The 19,976-nt window shown below is 49.9% G+C and overlaps 2 protein-coding genes across 2 annotated transcripts; both read left to right on the top strand.

Annotated features, from left to right (window-relative positions):
* Positions 1-730: 730 nt before the first annotated feature.
* GJB5 (gap junction protein beta 5) lies at positions 731-3,682 on the top strand. The gene is made up of 2 exons (XM_016147300.2): positions 731-807; positions 2,876-3,682. The coding sequence occupies exon 2, from the start codon at positions 2,900-2,902 to the stop codon at positions 3,680-3,682; it is 783 nt and encodes a 260-aa protein (XP_016002786.2). The 5' UTR covers positions 731-807; positions 2,876-2,899.
* Positions 3,683-5,218: 1,536 nt separating this feature from the next.
* Positions 5,219-7,747, top strand: GJB4 (gap junction protein beta 4). The gene is made up of 2 exons (XM_016147299.2): positions 5,219-5,273; positions 6,451-7,747. The coding sequence occupies exon 2, from the start codon at positions 6,760-6,762 to the stop codon at positions 7,561-7,563; it is 804 nt and encodes a 267-aa protein (XP_016002785.2). The 5' UTR covers positions 5,219-5,273; positions 6,451-6,759; the 3' UTR covers positions 7,564-7,747.
* Positions 7,748-19,976: the final 12,229 nt, after the last annotated feature.

Below are 19,976 nucleotides of genomic sequence, written 5' to 3' on the forward strand. Positions count from 1 at the left end.
TAGACTTTATCAGATGATAACCAAGGTCAAGCAGGAGTTCCTGGGGTCAGGGGCTGGTCCATTTTATGTTCGTTTAACAGAAGAAAGGTCTACCTAGAAAAGCTTGATTAAGATCAGCTATTCCAATACAGTCTGATGATGTGGAAGCTCAGGGCCAAGGGAGCCCAAAGATGGGACCTGAGGCCACCTGGAGCAGCACAGTCCAGTCAGGAAAGTCTTCTTGGAGGAGTAAGCCAGATGAGGAGAAAGGTGAGAAAAAGGCATTCAAGTGAAGACAATTGATGAAGCAAAAGCATTTAAGCTGGAGATAGTGTTTGGGAGTCCCGGCATTTCCAGAGGTGACTGAAGCTGTGAAATGGAGGCCACTGAGGAGCAACCAGAGAGAGAGGAGAGTCTGGAGAGCAGGGAGCCCCAGGAAGTAGCAGTGGGGAATTTCCGGGTTCCTCCCGCACAAGGCCAGGGATTGGGGGGACAAGTAGAGGGTGAGAATGGACTGGTGGTTCTCTCCTGAGAAGATGCTGGGATTCTGGGCTCAGCACCCTGGGAAGAGTGAAGTTTCTGGGCCATTTGGGGAGGCTGGCCCCAGCCAATGGCCATGCTCGGTGCGGCTCCTCCTCTTCCTAGGCCAGTGACACACCTAGGCTGTCTGTGACTTGCAGGCTCTTGTCTGAGACTTGCAGGCTCCATCCCAGGAACAGGCTTCCCCACACACCCTCTCTGGTCTGACATGAGTTCCAGCTGCCTGCTGAGTCGACTGCCGGCTGCCAGAAGCCAGGGTCCGGAGAGCCCCGAGAAGTAGCTGCTCAGGTAAGGTCATCTGTGTTCAATGTATTGTCCCTCAGCAAACATGGCAGAGGGAAACTTCCCTGGTGGAGAGTCAAGGGAGGTGGCCTGGGCACATCCGCCTCCCTGTGTCTTGATGGTAAAAGAATAAAGGGCTCCTCCCTCCTCCGCTCTGGGCTCTTCCCACTCTCCCTAGCTGAGCAGAGGTGGAAGTGGGGACAGAGTGGAGATGGGCTCACAGCAGAACTGGGGGCCGTGCAGGAGGAGCAGCTCTGCCTGGGCCTGCACGGCCCCACCCCACCCCACCCCGAGTGGGCTGGGCGGAAGGCCCCTGGGCACTGAGGGCTGGAGCCTCCCTGATGGTTTCCTGAGAAGCTGCCAGGAATTCCACCCACCCTAGGCAGGAATGAGCAAAGACAAGCTGATGAGCTGAAGGTTCCGAGCAGGGGCGTCCAAGTGAGAGGTGGTGTAGACAGAGTCAGGAGCAGAAATACCCCTATCCTCCCTCAGCTAGGATCCACCTGGAGGAGACAGGAGTGGGCACAGACCAGACTCCCAGACAGCTTCCGGAAACTTAAGGGAAGCGGCCCAGGCCCAGAGTGTGGGCTCTGGAGACAAACTTTCTGAGTTTAAATCCCAGCTCTGCCGTTTATGTGCTGTGTAACTGTGAGCAAATTAACTAACTTCTCTGTGCTCCACTTTGCTCATCTGTAAATTGGGAATAAAAAATATACCTTTTCATATAGTTGCTGCATCAATCCCTACAAAGTTCCCAGAATAATGCCTGGCACTATGGGAACACCTAACAAATATTAGCTCTTATCACTTCCCTGCTCAACTGCTGCCAACCCCACAGGGGCTCGGGACGGCTTGCTGAGCTTCAGTGGAGACCAGTACCCGGAAGGGTATCAGGAACCCCTTAGAGCAAGAGGCTGTGCAGACAGGCTTCTGAGGTCCTGGGGGGCTCGATAGGGTGCATGGGTCTCAGGGGACCCCAAAAACCAGCCAGAGCAATTCCAAGAGAGAAAATGGGCACCCCTCACTCGGAACAGCAGTCACATCCCTTCAATGGCGGTACATCTGATTCCTGTGTGTTTAGCATGCCAAACCCACCAGCAGAAGTGACAGGAGCAGCATTTCCCATTCTGGTGCCTGGACAAGGCTTTTCCACAAGGTGATGAGAAAGGGTTCTGCCATCCATGGAGTTGGTCAGTGCTCCATATTCCGTCCCTCTTCTGGATGGTCACACTGTGAATCTATCAGCATGGTCAAGTAGAAGGGCCTATTTAACTTTGCCAAACAAAATGTTTGCCTGCCTTTCTCGAACTTAGATTCCTTTTCTCTCGCTACTCCTATGGTCAGCCCATGAAACAGTTCTGTGGAACACTAGTTTGGGAAATGCTGAAATACCAGGCTACTCTAGGAAGCCTATTACATAAAAAGAACCATTACTTCCTACGTTATCTTTCAACTAGATTGTCGTTGGCCTTGCTTCAAGTGAGTTGTCCCTGAGCAGGACACTGCCTGGATATTTACTGAGTGTCAGACCAGCTGGGAGTTTGGGAACAAGGTTCCAGCCTCCTCTCCAACCCCATCCTCTAAGTCAAATGAAAGGTGAAGCAGTAAGTTCCCCTTGGGAGGGGCCATCTAAGGTGACAGAGCAGTGAGCCAAAAGGAGAGAAGTCTCCCCAAGGCTCAACCCTCCCGAGGAGGAGACTCAGGGTTGGAGCAGAGGGAGAAGGCAGAATGGCCCACCTACTTGAGCCTTCTCCCTGCAGGATTGCAAGACCAGAGCCTCAGGCCCTGGGAGGAATGAAAGGCTCCCCGGATCTGCCTTCACCCACCTTTATGGGTAAGAGTTGGGTTCTGGACTTAATTACTTGTACTCACATCCCTACTCTGCTCCTAATAGTTGTGTAAACTTGTGTAACCCCTCCAAACAAACCTCGATTTCCTTTAGTGGTAAAATAGGGACCATGATAGGACACAGCTCCTCTGTGACTGTGAGGATTAGGAACAAAGACGTGTCTCTATAAAGTGCTCAGAGTGACTGTCCTATTAATGTGGGAAATCGTCATCATCGCCCCCACAGGAGCAACCGATATCCGGGTCCACTATGAACTGGAGCATCTTCGAGGGGCTCCTGAGCGGGGTCAACAAGTACTCCACAGCCTTCGGGCGCATCTGGCTGTCACTGGTCTTCATCTTCCGCTTGCTGGTGTACCTGGTGACAGCCGAGCGTGTGTGGAGCGACGACCACAAGGATTTTGACTGTAACACCCGTCAGCCGGGCTGCTCCAACGTCTGCTTCGACGAGTTCTTCCCCGTGTCCCACGTGCGCCTCTGGGCCCTGCAGCTCATCCTGGTCACGTGCCCCTCGCTGCTCGTGGTCATGCACGTGGCCTACCGGGAGGCACGGGAGAAGAAGCACCGAGAGGCAGCGGGGGAGGACTGCGGGCGCCTCTACCCGAACGCCGGCAAGAAGCGGGGTGGGCTCTGGTGGACATATGTCTGCAGCCTGGTGTTCAAGGCTGGCGTGGACTCCATCTTCCTCTATGTGTTCCATTCACTCTACCCCAGGTACATCCTCCCTAATGTGGTCAAGTGCCACGCGGCTCCATGTCCCAACATAGTGGACTGCTTCATCTCCAAACCCTCGGAGAAGAACATCTTCACTCTCTTCATGGTCATCACAGCTGCCATTTGCATCCTACTCAACCTCGTGGAGCTGGCTTACCTGGTGAGCAAGAGGTGTCGCGAGTGCCTAGCAGCAAGGAAAGCCTCTTCCTACAAACAGGATGACCTCTTCTCAGGCGACCTCATCTTTCTGGGCTCAGACACTCCCCCTCCTCTCTTACCAGACAGCCCTCCAGACCACATGAAGAAAACCTTCCTGTGAGGGCTGCCTGCACTGGGCTGACAGGGCAGGCCTGGGTTGGAAGAGCTTGGCATCTCTTGTGTGTGCAGTCTTAGGGGTAACAAGCTGAAGGTCAGACGTCCTAGGAACAAATCCCTATTCCACAGCTCCCGCCACCTGCCCCAGTTGTGTGGCCTTGGGCACCTCAGTTTCCTTTTGTGTAAAATGAAGATGATGAGGCCTACCTCATAGGGTTGTTGCTGGGAGGAGGAGTTTAATTAGAGAATGACATGCAAGCACCTTCAGTGTGTGGGGCCCATGGTCAGGGCTTAATAAAAGTCAACTCCTCCACTGATTTAAGGTGCCCTTTGGTCCTTCGCTCTTTGTGACCTTTATCAGGTCATTGGGTCAACCTCTCTGCCCCTTGCAGAGAGTTGCTCTTGGTCCAGCCAGGTGAGGGACCATCCTCTCCCCTAGAAAGGGTCCCCAGCACTCCTAGGGGTCATGCTGCCCGCTCATCCTCAACTCTAGCCTTTATCTTCAGTTGTAATTTTAGGTCTACAGGTTGTCCACAAAGAGAATGGAGCTTAGTATGTGGGAACTACCTGCAGAAGTGGAAAGTTCATGGACTTTACGTCAGAACACTTGCACTTGAACCCAAATTTAAATGTAATTCCGGAAAGTGACTTTGGCTCCTCCCAAAATAGGTTAATAATACCGAGCCTGTGGGATTGTTGAGAGGACTGGATGAGCTCATGGCTGTGGATGGGGTTAGCCAGCTGTAAAAGGCCACATAAATGTTAACCATTGATATTAGGAAGTGCTTGATAAATGCTTATGAGAAACGAGGCAGAGGAGCCCCTCCCTGGCTGCACATTAACCTTCACCGTCCCAAGGCCCCTCTGCAGCACCTCCTGGGTCACACTCAACTTCCCTGGAGGCTTGCCCAGGAGACCTAGGCCCATAGAGGACAGACCACGAGGTGGTACCTGACCCAGTGCTAACTGGGCAACTGCATGCTGCCAAGCTACATTCCTTGTCTCCACCAGGGCAGTGGGGTGCCCTTGTCCAGAGGAACCATAGTCAGCCCTCCCATCCCATACACAGCTCACCAGCAGCCTAAGCTCTAGGCCCCAGAAATGTCCCCACCAGAGTGAGATGTAATCCTGGGCTGAATCACAGATGTCAGCTGCTGAGGACATCAGAACCAGGCTTCCAGAGAAAAGGGCAGGAGAAAGGCCTGGGGACAGGGGGACAGAAGGCAATAAGGCAACAGGTAGGGGACGGGGGAAATGCCAGTGTTGCTGACCCGGCAAATGAGGAAAGCAGGCCCCTCTCCCCACTCACTGCAGTCTCACCCACATATCTGCCAGCCCGGGGAGCCAGACCCAGCCATGCCTGGCCAGGCTGGAGAGAAGGCGTGGGCCAGGCTAGAAGAGCCACAGGTGTTTGCTCTGAATATGTGCCCGGGGAAGTCCGCCTGCCTGCCTGCCCACCTGCTCACTCTCGCTTGGCTCATTGGCTCAGAAAGCCCCACCCAGCAAGGGAGTAAGAAACAAAAGCTACCTTTGGGAGGCCCTCAGGCAGATGGACAAGCTTAGGGACCGGAGAGCAGCTGCTGGACTCAAGAAAGGTGAGGACCAAATTGGGCATGAAGCTGGGCTGGGAGGCAGGTCTAAGGATTCCCCAGGGGACCTTGGGCTGTGGGCCAGGCTTCAGGGAGAAGCAGAGGGAGCTGAGGATCCCTGGAGAAACCCCAGGGAAGCTCCAAAGAAAGGAAGGAATGTCCTGCCAGACCAAAGGAAGGACAGAGGACCAGAGAAGAGATGGGAAGAGGAGGGATCGGGAAGAAGTAGAGTTTCGATTCAGTTTAGCAAACATCTATTGTGTGTTCACTGGGCCAGGCCTGATGCTAAGTCCTGGGAGAACAGACAATAAGACATAGAGGCTACCCTCCGGGAGCTGACAGTCCCTCCTAGGAGACAGGTAAACAGGCCATTCGAGTACCAGTGATGCATGAAAGAAGTAGGAGGGTACTCAGAAAACGTTCCAGGGTCACGACATCTGAAGACGCTGAGATCTGAGTCAGGAACAGAGGAGGGGCCAGGTCAGAGATGGAACACGATGGCACTCAGGATGAGGGGGTGTAGAGGATGGAGTACCCATGACAAGGGCCTGAATGGAAATAATGGGAGATTTGGCTGGCAAACAACTACTAAACAGCTGCTAAAGCAGACAGAGAAGGGGATGCCCCTGAGACAAAAAGGAAATGGTGGGGGGAGGACTGTGCCGGAATCCCACCTCCACGCCCTCCCCAGTGCCTCCCTAAAGCCAGAATGGTTGGGATTCCAGAGCAACCCACTGTGGTCAGGACAGTCAGCCCCCAGGGCCCAGCACCCACGCGGGTGCTGGAGAGGTGGTGGGATGATGCCAAGCCAACATGGTTCCAAAGAGCCTGTTTAGTTTAGGAGGGAAAGTCAGGGTGAGGATGTCCTGGGGCCAGAGAGGAAGAACAGGATGGATATCACCATGTCAGCCAGAAAGGATGATATGAACACACTCAGCTCAGGGCCTGGCTCATGTTTGTGCTCAGTAAAAGCTGGAGGAAACTGAAAAATAAAGATACACATTCCTCCCTTCCTACCCTGGTCTAGACCTGGCAGCTGACTAGAGAGCAGATCATCGAATTCACACCTTCGTACTATCTCTTTAGAAGTTGGGTGAACCGTAGGGCTGAAACGGGGTCAAAGAAGTTGGAGGGCACACCCCTGCAGGACCATTGTCCTTCACATCTATCTATTACTTTATAGAACAAAATATTCCCTGATTTTGCAACTGAAAGACGGAAGTTCAAGACCAGCTCTGCCACTTCCATCTGTGGAGCCCTGGGCAGGTATCTCTCTGGGCCTTAGCTTACTCCCCTGTGAAATGGAGATAAAGGTGATCTACCCTGCCAAGGCATTTTGAGTGAGGACATGATGACACGGTGGTTGTGAAACGACTTTGCCAATCACACCTTTAATAAAGGGCACCCATTTCCAGGTTCTCCCAGGCCTCGTAGCCCCGAGGCCTGTGTGGGTGCACACAGGTGTAGGCCGCTCACATAAAGAACCATCAGCATGAACTGGGCATCCCTGCAGGGCCTCCTCAGCGGCGTGAACAAGTACTCCACGGCACTGGGCCGCATCTGGCTGTCCGTGGTGTTCATCTTCCGGGTGCTAGTGTACGTGGTGGCAGCTGAGGAGGTGTGGGACGATGAACAGAAGGATTTCGACTGCAACACCCGCCAGCCGGGCTGCTCCAATGTCTGCTATGATGAGTTCTTCCCTGTGTCCCACGTGCGCCTCTGGGCCCTGCAGCTCATCCTGGTCACGTGCCCCTCGCTGCTCGTGGTCATGCACGTGGCCTACCGGGAGGAGCGGGAGCGGAAGCACCGCCTGAAACATGGGCCCAACGCCCCATCCCTGTACGACAACCCAAGCAAGAAGCGGGGAGGGCTCTGGTGGACATACTTGCTGAGTCTCATCTTCAAGGCCGCCGTGGACTCTGGCTTCCTCTACGTCTTCCACCGCCTCTACCAGGGCCACTACGACATGCCCCGCGTGGTGGCCTGCTCTGAGCTGCCCTGCCCCAACACCGTGGACTGCTACATCTCCCGACCCACGGAAAAGAAGGTTTTCACCTACTTCATGGTAATCACAGCTGTGATCTGCATCCTGCTCAATCTCTGTGAGGTCGTCTACCTGGTGAGCAAGAGGTGCCTAGAGATCCTCAGCCCCAAGCGCCAGCGGTCTGGGCACCGGAGTTGCCTGTCCGATACGTGCCCACCATATGCCCTCCCCCAGGGAGAACACCCCAAAAATGGGGACTCCGTCCTTACAAAGGCGGGCTCAGCCGTGGTGGATGCAGCTGGGTATCCATAAGCCGTGAGGCTAGCAGCTGGGACCGCCTGCTCCTTAAGGCCACAGCAGGGCAGTGGCGTCTTTTCTGCACCAAGGCATGTGAAGAAGATAGTCGTGGGACTCAAGAAGCCAGTACTGTGGGGAAGTTTTATCTTTGGGTCTTGAGCCCCAGGAGAGGGAGGTTAATGGATGGCGGGGATTTTATATATGGTAATATATTTTATCATATTAAAGTCAAAACACTTAATAAATATGATTTTTCTCAGTACTTTGCAGACCAGGTAGAGAAAGACTGGCAGGAAAGCAGAGAGGTTCATGATGAACCTCAGAGAAGAGGCCAAGGCCCCTCAGTGAGCACCTGAGCCCCTGAGCTCCAGAACCTCAAATCCAGGTTCACCCATTGCACACCACATACACACACACACACACACACGCACAGAGTGTGCCAGAGTGTACCCCCCAGGGCATGGCTGGGAATACCCAAAGGCAGAGGCTGCTCCAGGGGTCTCTGCACTCTGCGACCAGCTGGCCAAGGCAGGAGAAGGACCCCAGGAAACACTGCGCCCAGCATAAGTTGGTTCTCAGCAAGTGTCCTTCAGACGAATACGTATGGCTCAGGAAGTGTCTGCCTTCCCCATTTAGGCCTCTCTAACCCTGCCCAGCATAGGTCCCAGGGGAGTGGGAACCTCTGAGGGTAGAAAGGGGAGGTCAAGTGGGGGAGGGACAGTGCTGAGAGCTAGTCCAGGATGAAAGTCTTCCAGGGTGTCTAGGAGGCATATCCCCAAAGGCCAGGGACCCTTGAGAGCATCCAAGCCAAAGGTTCCCTCATGGATCCTCAAGTCTGAGGAATTTCCCTTATCTTTCCTGGACACACATTCCCTCATTCTCCCCACCCCCATCCAAGCACTCATACTTAGGCAATTCCCAAACCCCCAACTCCAGCCTGGACCTGCCTGAGTGCCAGGGCCCCCACCAACTGCCCACAAGGGAACCCTCCAGGAGGTGCGCAGGCATCTCCCACTCAGCAACCTTCAAACCTGCCCTCCTCACAGACCACTACCCACCCCATGAACAGCACTGCCATCCACCCAGTTGTCCGAGCTGGAAGATGGTCTGACATCCTCATCCCGTCTCCATCTCCCAGCCCCTCGTGCCCCACATCCCAGTGCGACATCAAATCCCACTAATTCCAGCCCCTTAAATGCCTCCTGAGCAGACTCTTCTCCCTCTTCTCCCACCCCGCAGTCTTACCCTCTCACTGGGTCCCTCCCATCTGCCCCCCACTACAGAGACAGAGTAGTTTTTATGCCTATGAATCGGATCTTGTTGTTCTTTCTGCATTAAAAATCCTTCCACCACCACCACCCCCATTGCCCTAAATTTGGTCCCCACTGACCTCCCTAACCTCACCTCCTACTTCCTCCTTCACTGTACCCACCAATTATACCAAGTGCTCAGCCAGACACCTCATGCTGTGCTGTGCCTCGTGCCTTCAGACATGCTGTTCCCTCTACCTAGAATGCCCTTCCTCCCTCCTCTGGGACCCTTTCTGAAAACCCAGGGACAGCCTTAACCACCTTCTCCATGAGTCAGCCTAGCGCACACCTCTGAATTCTCCCTGAATTGGAGTGGTCGGTTCTCCCCATCAGTCTGTGAGCCCTTTACGAGCAGCGCAGGGCAAGACACTGAGTCATCCAGGCCTGGCTGCTTTAATAAATGTTTGTTACCTGAGTAAATGGGCTCTGAGCTGTTTGGCAGAAGGGACTGTGTCTTGCTGACCTGAATCCTCCACCACACCTAGCCCGGGGAGTTCAGCAAAGTGTTTTTTTTATTTGTTTGTTTATATGCTTTGTTGTTGTCCTTTTAACTAAGTTCAGCGTAAAGGTCTTATTTATAGGTGAGGAAACTTTGGCCTAGGGAGGGGAGAGGCCCCTCCAAGCCTACACAGATGGGGTGAGTCTATGGGGGCTGTGGCCCTGTGGTCCATGGAGAGACTCTATGTCCACCCCTGATTATGGGACAAGATCAGAAAAGCTCTCTGTCTTGGGTCAGGGTCCCTAGAAACAGAGCCAGCATTAGGAATTTATGTGCATATGAAGAAAGGAGCAGAGAAACAGGATAAGGAAGGAGCAGAGCTGAGCAAGGTACAGACTCGGAAATCCAGCATTGGCCTGAGCCCTTATAGAGTGAGGAGACTTTGGATCCTAAACCCCATCATAGGGCATCAGGCTGTGGAACTCCCATATCACCCAGTTTTTGGCTTCAGGCCACCTTAAGGACAGGAGGGCTGGCAAGGAGGGGTCGGCGGCTCCCACTCAACCAAGATCGATTGGCCATAAGTAGCCAATATTCACAGCAGCTGGGAAACAAGTGTCCCCTAGCATAGAGGACACGGCCAGGAGCAACAATACCATCTGCTGTACTCCAGGGATCAAGGGCAGCTCTACCTCCAGTCCAGATCAAAGCTGCAACTACTCAGACCCAGAGAACAGGGTGGCCCTGGCAGCTAGTTCCAAATCAGATGGCCCCACACTGCTCAGACCAACGTGGCTCCCATATGCAGGCCAGTGGACCAGCCATGGTCAACTCCCTCTGAGATTCTAGATACCTCATTCCAGCAGCTGGTGTTGGACCAACATATGGTGAGAGCATCCTGGGACCTGACTACCCTCGTGGCAGTCCTCTTCATGGGCGCTATTCCTGGAGGTCTCAAGTCCTGAGCCATTGAGCCAAATGAAGACTGAACGCCATCTGACCAGCCTGAGGGCCCCGAGGGAGCTGGGCAACTCCCTAGGAAACATTCAAGCTTCTCATTCTTATCCTCAGTCCCGCCCACACTCTCAAGACCCCCACACTGCCTCCTTACCACTCTCAGACCTTTCCGCCTTCACTCTCTTAAATATTCTTTGCTTAGCTTAAGCCCCTGCCATCTTTCTCTTCCACTCTCTGCCCTGCCTGCATTGCTGCCACCTGCTTCTCCTCATTCATTAAAGGACTTGAGCACATGACTCAGGACCTTCTGGTATTCTCTCACAGCCCTGGGCCACGGGCACTACCTGTGTATCACTCTGTCCTTTTCATTCCATGCCCTCCTCATCTCTCATGACCTCCTCGTCCACTCCAGTTAGTGACCCACTCACAGGACCACACCCCGGACTTTGTCTTCTCCCAGAAACGCTCCACCTCCAGAATCTTCCATTTGATTCAAACTGACAAATATTTATTGTTCGCTTTATGTGATAAGCCCCATGCTAAGTGCTGAGCCCCATGCTAAGTGCATTCGTCTGGTTAAGTTCCTGACCTCACGGAGCTTATGCTCTATGAAGAGGAAAGCTGCCAACTCGTGGGTCTCTGGGGAAGCACATGGTGCTGGGGGAGGGAGAGAGGTAGACCAACATCCGGGGACCCAGGGAAAAGGTCCTTGAGACTTCTTAAGCTGACACCTAGAGAAAGAAGAAGATTTTGCCAAGCAAATGAGGAGAGGACTCTGGACAGAGGTGATAGCGTATGAAAGGCCAAGAAAGGGAGAAGAAACCTGGTGAGGGATCAGGCTGAAGTAGACAGGGGGCGGGGTCACGCAGAGCTTCCTTTGTAAAGCCCTGTTAATGATTTTGGACTTTATCCTACAGACAGTGAAAAGTCACTGAAGAGACTTAGCACAGAAGTGACGTGATAGAATTTTTAATGTCTCTGGTTACAGTGCCAAGGCACCAGAGCAGGGCTACCTATTCGGAATCTGACACTAATAGTCCAAGAGAGAAACTGCAAGGGCCTCAACAAGGGTGTGTGCAGTAGGGATGGAAAGAACTAGCTGGATTTAAGAAATGTTTACCAGATAGAATCAAAAAGATTTGGTGATTTGATTGGGTGTGGAAATCAGTTAGAAAGAGGAATAGAGGTGACACCCAAGTTTCTGGCTCTGGGTGGTGGCGCATTCACCCTAGGGAGGAGCAGGTTTGAGGGAGATACTGGTAGCTTCAGTTTCAGACAGGGTTGAGTCTGAGATACAAATAAGGTATCCTGGTTATCCCCTCGCGTTCAAGGACCATCTCGGCCCTTGGCTCACTGTCTTTCTATTATTATGCTTATTGTTCTTGGTGACTTCATGTCCAACACCTTGACCTCTCAGGTCCTTGACTTCCTGGCTTGTAACAGGCAATCGAAGCCCCCACATGAGCGCTTGCATCCTAGGTCTTCTCTGTCCTGAGAGCTGCATCGTCTCCTATCCGTTGAGCTTACTCACTCTAGTTCCCACTCCAGCAATCTTGCCCCAATTATTGACCCACCACTATTTTACCATCCATCACCTCCTTTATACCCTCCTCTCCTTTCCCGGCTTGGACTCCATGGGCCCCCACACAATTTTTGATATCCTCCACTCCCTTGCCCTTCAAGGCTTTTACAGTTACTCAGCAGGCAAGACTCTAACTCCAGTTAAGCCCGACTCTCCATGTAGCACCTGTTCAGAGCACCTGGAGAATAATACAACTGGATTGACTGGTTTCAATGGACACTTCTGACCACAAAGCTCAAGTGGGCACTCAGCACCTCAAAGAAATTCTACATTTTCCTAACACTTTAACCCTTGTCAATGTAAGAAACGTCCAAACCTATAGAGCAGCGGTCCCCAACCTTTTTGGCACGAGGGACCAGTGGTGCTCCTATGAGAATCTAATGCCTGATGATCTGAGGTGGAGCTGAGGCAGTGATGCTAGCGCTGGGAACCCGCTGCAAATACAGACGAAGTTTCACTTGCTGGCCCACCACTCACCTCCTATTGTGCAGTCTAGTTCCTTACGGGCCACTGACTGGTACCAGTCCACGACCTGGGAGTTAGGAACTCTTGCTATAAAGAATTTTAATGAGTTTATTTGAGCCAAACCGATGACAATTTCCAGGAAGCAAAATCTCAACAGATTAAGAAAATGCTCGGGGGAATAGCAGTTTTGCAGCTTATTTTATACATTAGAATCAAAAGAGGAGACGTAAAGGGGGTTACATGAAATCCATTGGTAGTAGATTAAGGGAGCAGGAGAAAGCAAAGTGGGGAAATCTCTGAGATTGATACAAAGTAAAACAAAGACACATGTACTTCTTTTACATTTGTAGGTATAGGAGAGTTAATAATTAACATTTACAGCCCATTGTGATGGTGCTCAGGGACCAAGATAAAAATGAGGGCCTCTGTGGTCTTGCACTCTGGTCTGAGGGGTCTGGAAAAGGAGATTAGTCTGAGATTTCAAAGGTATGTTATCTTACATGCAAAAATACAATAGACAGGCTCACTTACAGTAAAGATTGTCAAGGAAGCTACCTGCCTAGGGTGTGACTATCTGCCATGACCTGCTCCTAGTTAGGAATTTTTATATTCAGACCATCTTATGAGTTTAATTTCAGTCTCTGAGTTTGTAGGGCCTGCCATGCTGGCCTCCCCTAAGCTTGTCAGGTTTAGTAGGTAGCCTTTTTTTCCGCTGACACCCTATTATCCAAGATGACTATATCATGCCTTCTCATCTTTTCCCAAACCTCCAGCTCCCATTCCCCTAATCTCCCATTTCAGCTGATAGCCATGCATTACATGTCTCTGGGAAAAAGAAGCAATGGCCAGCACTAATTTATCTGCCCCACCCCCACCAGGTCTGCCCGTTCCCTCTGCCTCCTCCCCTGTAACATGGATGAAGTGTCCCTGCTCTGGGTGCACCCGCCCTCCACTTGGACCCTGGACTCCATCACTCTTACGTACTCTGTACTGTGTTCCACAGTTGTTGCCTCACGATCTCCTTTCTCTAAATATACTATAACGTTTTCCTCTCTCTCTTTAAAAAAAAAAAAATCTCTCTTAACACCCCATTCTTCTCCAGCCTCTAGCTACAGCCCCTTTTACCAAAAATAAAATAAAATAAAATAAAAATCCCCTAAAAGTTATCTATACTTGCTATCTTCACTTCCTCATCACATTAACCCATGCGAGTCAAGGTCACCAAGGGCCAAAAAGTTGCCAAATCAGAATGGTCACTTCATTGACCTCATCTCGCTCCCTCAGCAACATTTGTCCATCAAGAATTCCTTCCTTAAACACCATCTTCCCCTGGTTCCCAGGCAGCACCCTCTCCTGGCTTTCCTCTCGCCTCAATGATGGGTCTTTTTTGATCTCCAGCAGTGCCTTTATTTCTTCTTGCTGATCTCTAAATGCAGAATTCCTCAGTTCTCTACCCTCTTTTCTCCTCTATATACATTTGTTCCTCTGTAATCTTGTCCTGTACCATCTATAAAACCAATGACTCCCATGTTTATACATTCAAACCCAACTACTCGCATAAGTGTTACACTCCCGTATCCAAATTCCTATTGGTCATCCAGAATAAACTCCTAACCCCCCTAACAGAGAACAGATTTATGATCTCTCTCAGTCTTCCCACCTTGGAAGATGACATCCTATCCTCCCAGCTGCTCAGTTCAGAAACCTAGTCATCTCTCTCCTCGGAACCACATCCACCATTAATAAGTCATATTGAATATAATTCCAAAATATGATCAAAATCCATTCTCTTACTACCATCTCCAAGTGCTTCCATCCCAGGCCGAGCCACCTCGTTGAACACCTGGATATCTGCGACAGTTGGCTCCCTTCCTCCATTCTTGCTCCTCTGCAATTCTTCCTTCGTGTGGCAACCTGAAAGATCTTTCCATCACGTAAAGTAGATCGGTCAAGTCAAATCTTCCAAGAGGCTTTCCCATCATGGCCATAAAAATGAAAATGAACTGAACTTTCCATGGCCTGTAAGGCCCTACATGGTTAGACCTTGGCTAGTTGTCTAAGCTCATCTCGCTGGACTCTCCCCTTCCTGTATGCCCCACCCACATTGGCCTTCTCCCATCTCCAGGGTCTTTGCACTGGCTTCTGCTGGCAGCGCCCTTCCCCCAGAACTTCACGTGACTGTCTCCTTGGCATTCACATCCCAACTCAAACATTCTCTCCTCCAAGAGGTCATTTCTGACCTGCCCTCCCCAGATGAAGCACGTACCCCACACACAGTCATTGTCCACCACATGGCCCCATTTTATCTTCTTCATAGCGTTTACTAGTATACATAATATTCTTATTTATGTGCCGGTTTATTCTCTGTTTCATCCCACTAGGATGAGCTTCTTGAGAACATAGACTCTGTTATTTCCCCCTCTTTAGCCACCAGCACCTAGAACAGTGCTCGACTCAATAAAAATGCACCAGCTGAGTGGTCGACACCCAGGTGGAGCTGTGTAGTAGGCTGTTGTAGAGGAGGGGTTAAAGGACTGGTCAGGAGATTTGGATTTGGGAATTGTCAGCAAAATGCTTGAATATAATATAATATTTTGCTCCGAAATTACCCCTCAGGTAGGAAGGATTTGTCATATATTCAAGTTCTTACAAAGTCTCCTGTAGTATGCGGCATGTTCTCAATTATTGCCTTTTGAACAACAAAACACTCTTTGGGGAAAAGTCATTAGCCTGAAATAACCTCAGTCAATGAAGTTTTGGATATTCATGGAGGTCTCTTGGCAGAATCAGAAAAAAAGTAGAAGCAAAGGCATTACAAAACAGATGATTATTCCTGGGAGATGTAGATCTTACCATTGCAAGCATTGTCTTTTTAAGCAATCCTTTTTTAAAAAAATAGCTTGAAGAACAATAAAGGAAATAGTTATGCTGTGAAGATGATAAATACACACCCACTAGATGATTGCATTTAATTCATGTGACCTAATATTACACAACCAGACTTTTGTGGCAAAGAATAAAGTTACTGGCATCATATACAGATTGAAAAAGTGCTGTCACCAATAACTTGGGCAAAAATAAAGTCTGTGTATTCTGTAAAAGTTAATGATAACAAACAAAATTCTAATGATATCGATACAGGTGTTAAAGAAAAATGTTAAAAGCTTAAATAAAATTGCTTCATAAAATATAAAGAGAGAAAAAGTAATTCATCTACTACACCATTAGATATGTGATGTTTAAAATGTATATCAAACTAAGTTAGCACATTATTATTTCAACCACGCTAAAAGTGTATATATTCAAATTAGCCTCCAAACTAATTTTGGAGGGTTTCATCTTATACCTGGGCCTCTGTGGTAGGTGGTAACTTAAGCCCTGAGAGTGGCTGATACTATACAGAAACTGAGAGATGAGAAGATGCCCTAGGATGAAGGCTTAAAGGCCAATTGGAGTGGGGGAAAGCTAGCAAAGGGGACTTTTGGGTAAACTGATATCACAGAAGCCAAGGGAACATGATATCACAGAGGAGGAAGACAAGGGATGAGTGTTCGAGAGAATTTCTAGAACTTCTAGAAGTTTCTAGAAGGAGAGTCTCTAAAAAAGAAGAAAGTGATCAGCAGACCCAAACATTACCGTGGGCCATTAGATTAACAAAGATGGTCATTGGTACCCATGGCAGGCGTTTCTTTGTAGAGAACCAGGTTCCAGTGAAATGAGGAGACAGAAAGATAGCAAGTGTGGACAACTGATTGGAAAATGGTGGCTGCAAGAACAGAAAATGAAAGGTGGTTATTTGCAAGGGAATGGAGGTAGTCAAGAAATATTTTTGACAATGAAAGAGAATCGGGAATATTTAAATAGTGGTAAATCCAGTGGTAGAGAAAGGAATTCAAGGTCCCCAAGAAAGCCAGAGGGAATAGGATGCAAAATCCAAATAGAGCCTCAGGCCGCAACAGGAAAAGGACTGGTATTATAACCAGACGGAAGGAGGAAATGGCTGAGACAGGCCCAGATCGCCTCACTCTCTAACAGTAGCTTCCCCTACCCTGTCTCTTTGCTCCTCCCTCAACATATGTTCATGTTCATTTAACAGATCAATGGTGACCTCCTATATAGGCACCTCCAGACCTGACTTGTGACCTTCCCCCAATCTGCCAGCCTCCCTCTATTCGCTTCCTTCTATACCCAGCCTGAACTTGGGCTCCACAGAGTCTCACTACCACCTCCATCTCACATGGGAGCTTCTAAATTGATGTCTGCCCTCCCTGCTAGACTGCTAGCTCTACAAGGGTAGGAACAGTATCCGTCACGTTTGCCCATGTATCTTCAGGTCCTGCACCATGCTTGGTATGCAGGAAAAGCATAATAAAAATTTGCCGAGGTAATGACAGGAATGACTCTTGGTCCTACCAATATCCCCATTGTCCCTCTGCGCCTCTGCTTAGCAAAACTCTGGGCCCAGATCAATCCAACCTCACTTTCCCACCCCTACGCCCTATGCTGGAGTGAAGCAAACAGTCAGAGCAAGGTTGCTGCAGATTCGTGTTCTCCAGCACATTTGGACAACTCTCATTCTTCCCTGTTTTGCAACCTCTGCTGTCTTTCATGGTGGTAGCCTTCTCGAACTTCTCCAATCTCCTAAAACCTCTAGCCACTTCCATCTTGTTTTCATCCCACTTGAGAGAGAAAGTAGCAGCTGTCCGAGAAGAACGCTCTCCCGTCGAATGCCGCCAGTCCTACAGACCAGCCAGTGTCCACACCGGTCCTCCCTCCTTTCCCCCACACAGTAAAAGGGGTGAGCCTACTCCGATTAATGCTCTCCCCACCTGTTCTCATGGTTCCCTCTCTCCCCACCCTTTACTCTCTCCTGTCCTTTCAACCTCAACTCTCTCCTGGCTCTCTCAGCATTTAAGCATGCTCACATCTCTCTCATCCAAAAAACACAAACAAAACCCTTCCTTGACCCCATGTGTCCCACAGCTCCCTCCTTACATCTCTCTTGGCTTTCACAACTGCACCTCCTGAAACAGAGGGCTGCACTTACTATCTTGACTTCCTCAGCTCCCACTCACCCCGCCAGCTATGATCCAGTCTCTGCCCCGCTCCACTCAAACCGTCCTGCCCTTGCACACCTACAATTCCTTTGTCACTAAACCCCAGTGGGTGCTTCTAGTTCTTGTACAATGGGCCATTGAACAGAGTAGGCAGCCTTTCATCCTGAGCCTCTTCCCTGTGCCATAAATACCTTAGGTCTTCTGTCCATCCAGTACTTCTCTCCCCCTAAACTGGCCCCCTGATTTCAGGGTGGATGTGTGCTCCAGGTGAGGCCACTTGGGGTCCTTCCCCAGACTACTTGAATGGTTTCTAAGTGAAGCACAAAGCAACAAAACTTGACAAGATATGAGCTCAGAGCTACTGGTGACCATGAGCAAAAGCCCATCAGTACTTGCAGAGAAAGCAGCCAACAGTCAGAGGAGCAGGAGTGAGGCAAACAGGAGAGAGGTCATAGACACATCTAAACACAACTCCAGCCAGGTACTTCTTGGGCCCCAAGGTGCCCCTGCTCTTCTCATATTTCTACAAACCAATCAATTCCCTTTTATGCAGAAATTAATCCAAGACAGATTTCTGTTCTTTGCAATCAAGAGCACTAATACACCCAGGCTTCACAAACACTACTCTTCGAGTTTCCTGCCATGCCAACCACTCCCCCTCAATCTCCTTCAGCAACGCCCCCTTCACTGAGGAGGTCCTCAGGGCTCTGTCCCAGGCTGTCCACTCTCCTCCATCTTCACACGCTCCCTGAGGGAGCTTGTCCTCTCCCAGGACTTTCATTACCCTCTGGACACTATTGATTCCCAAATCCATATTTCCATCCCTCTTCTCTCTCTCTCTCACTCTCTCTCTCCTCTTTTAGTGTTTTATTGTGGTAAAATTCCCATTTTAACCCTTTTTAAGTGTACAATTCAGTAGTGTGAAATACATTAACAATGTGGTGCAACCATCACCACCATTTCCATGACTTTTGCATCAACCCTAAGAAAAACTCTGTACCCATGAAACGATAACCCCCACTCAGCCCCTGATAACCTGTAATGACTTACTGTCTCCATGAATTTACCTATTCTAGATATTTCATGTAAGTGAAATCATACAATATCTACACTTTTGTGTCTGACTTATTTCGCTTAGCATAATGTTTTCAAGACTCATCCATATTGCAGTATGATCAGAACTTGATTCCTTTTTATGACTGAATGATATTCTATTGTATGGATATACCACATTTTGTTTATCCATTATTCCCTCGATGGACATTTGTCTGGGCTATTGTGAACAATGCTGCTATGAACATTCATGTACAAGTATTTGTCTGAGTCCGTTCTCAAATATTTCAGGTATATAAGTAGGGGTGGACTTGCTGGGTCATATGGTAATTTTACATTTAATTTTTTGAGGAACTACCAAACTGTTTCCACAGCAGCTGCACCATGTTGCATTTGCACCTGCAATGCACAAGGGTTCCCACTTTTCTTCTCTCTCCTGAGGCCCAGTCCCATGCATCTGGCTGCCTAAGGACATCCACACACATATATCCCACAGGGAACACTGCAAGGGTGTGGGGTATCAGGGTGGCTGGGTGAACCAGCTGGGGGTGAGGAATGTGCAGAGACAATTTGGCTTAGAAAAACAACCAGTCCTGAGTCACACCTCACCCCCGAGGCTCTGGGAGGGCTAAGCATCAGGCATTAGGTGAGGCTCAGGGATGGAGTGTGGGATGGGATGAAACTGTCTGTTGTACACTTGCATAATCAGAAAGGGTTTTTATAGGCTGTGTCAGAAGGTCCTGATGGCTTTGTCAAAATGGCTGGATTAGAATATCATTTACAAACACACATCATTTAGCAAACTCCAGGCACAATCATTTTCTTCTGCCTCTCCAATCTGTTCCTCTTCCTGTGGTTCTCAGCTCAGCCCATGGCAAACCATCTATTGAGGTGCCTATGTCAAGATCTCTCCAATTGATAGGAACAGAGAGTTCAGGAAGTCTCGGCTATACTCCCCGATGCCCGGTGCCCATCACCTCTTCAGCCCAAGGTCGAGACTCCAAAAGCTCCCACATCACAGGTGGCACGTTGATTTCAGGCACATGCACATTCCTCACCCCCAGCTGGTTCACCCAGCCACCCTGATACCCCACACCCTTGCAGCTCAAAGGACAACCTAAGCAAAAAGCCACCTCCCATCCAGAAGAGAGCAGAGGCTGGGTGAGGACAGACAGACTCAGTCAGACAGACAGCTTACTCAACCCTTGAGTACCAGGGGTTGGACCTGGTGACAGCAAGGAGGGAAAACAGATGAGGCTTGGTCAGTAAAGCCTTCCTTGAGGAGGGCAGGTGGCCGGGAAGGAACTTCTGAAGGGGAGAAGGATGGGATGGATGTTAAGCTAGAAGGGAACTGATTAAATAGCTGCCGTGTGTGGGCCTGGGACAGGGCCTTACTGTGCTTGATGGGTTTCATTTACCCATTCTACAAGGACTTTTGTCTAAGAAATGCCAAGCACCGTTTAAAGCACTGGGAATACACCAGAGGACATGACAGAAAATATTGTTGTCCTTGTAGATTTTAGTGATGGGGAAGACAATTAACAAAACAAATAAGCAAAATATAA

This window comes from Rousettus aegyptiacus, unplaced genomic scaffold, assembly GCF_014176215.1.
Source record: "Rousettus aegyptiacus isolate mRouAeg1 unplaced genomic scaffold, mRouAeg1.p scaffold_m13_p_1, whole genome shotgun sequence".
In the NCBI taxonomy this organism is placed as follows: Eukaryota; Metazoa; Chordata; class Mammalia; order Chiroptera; family Pteropodidae; genus Rousettus; species Rousettus aegyptiacus.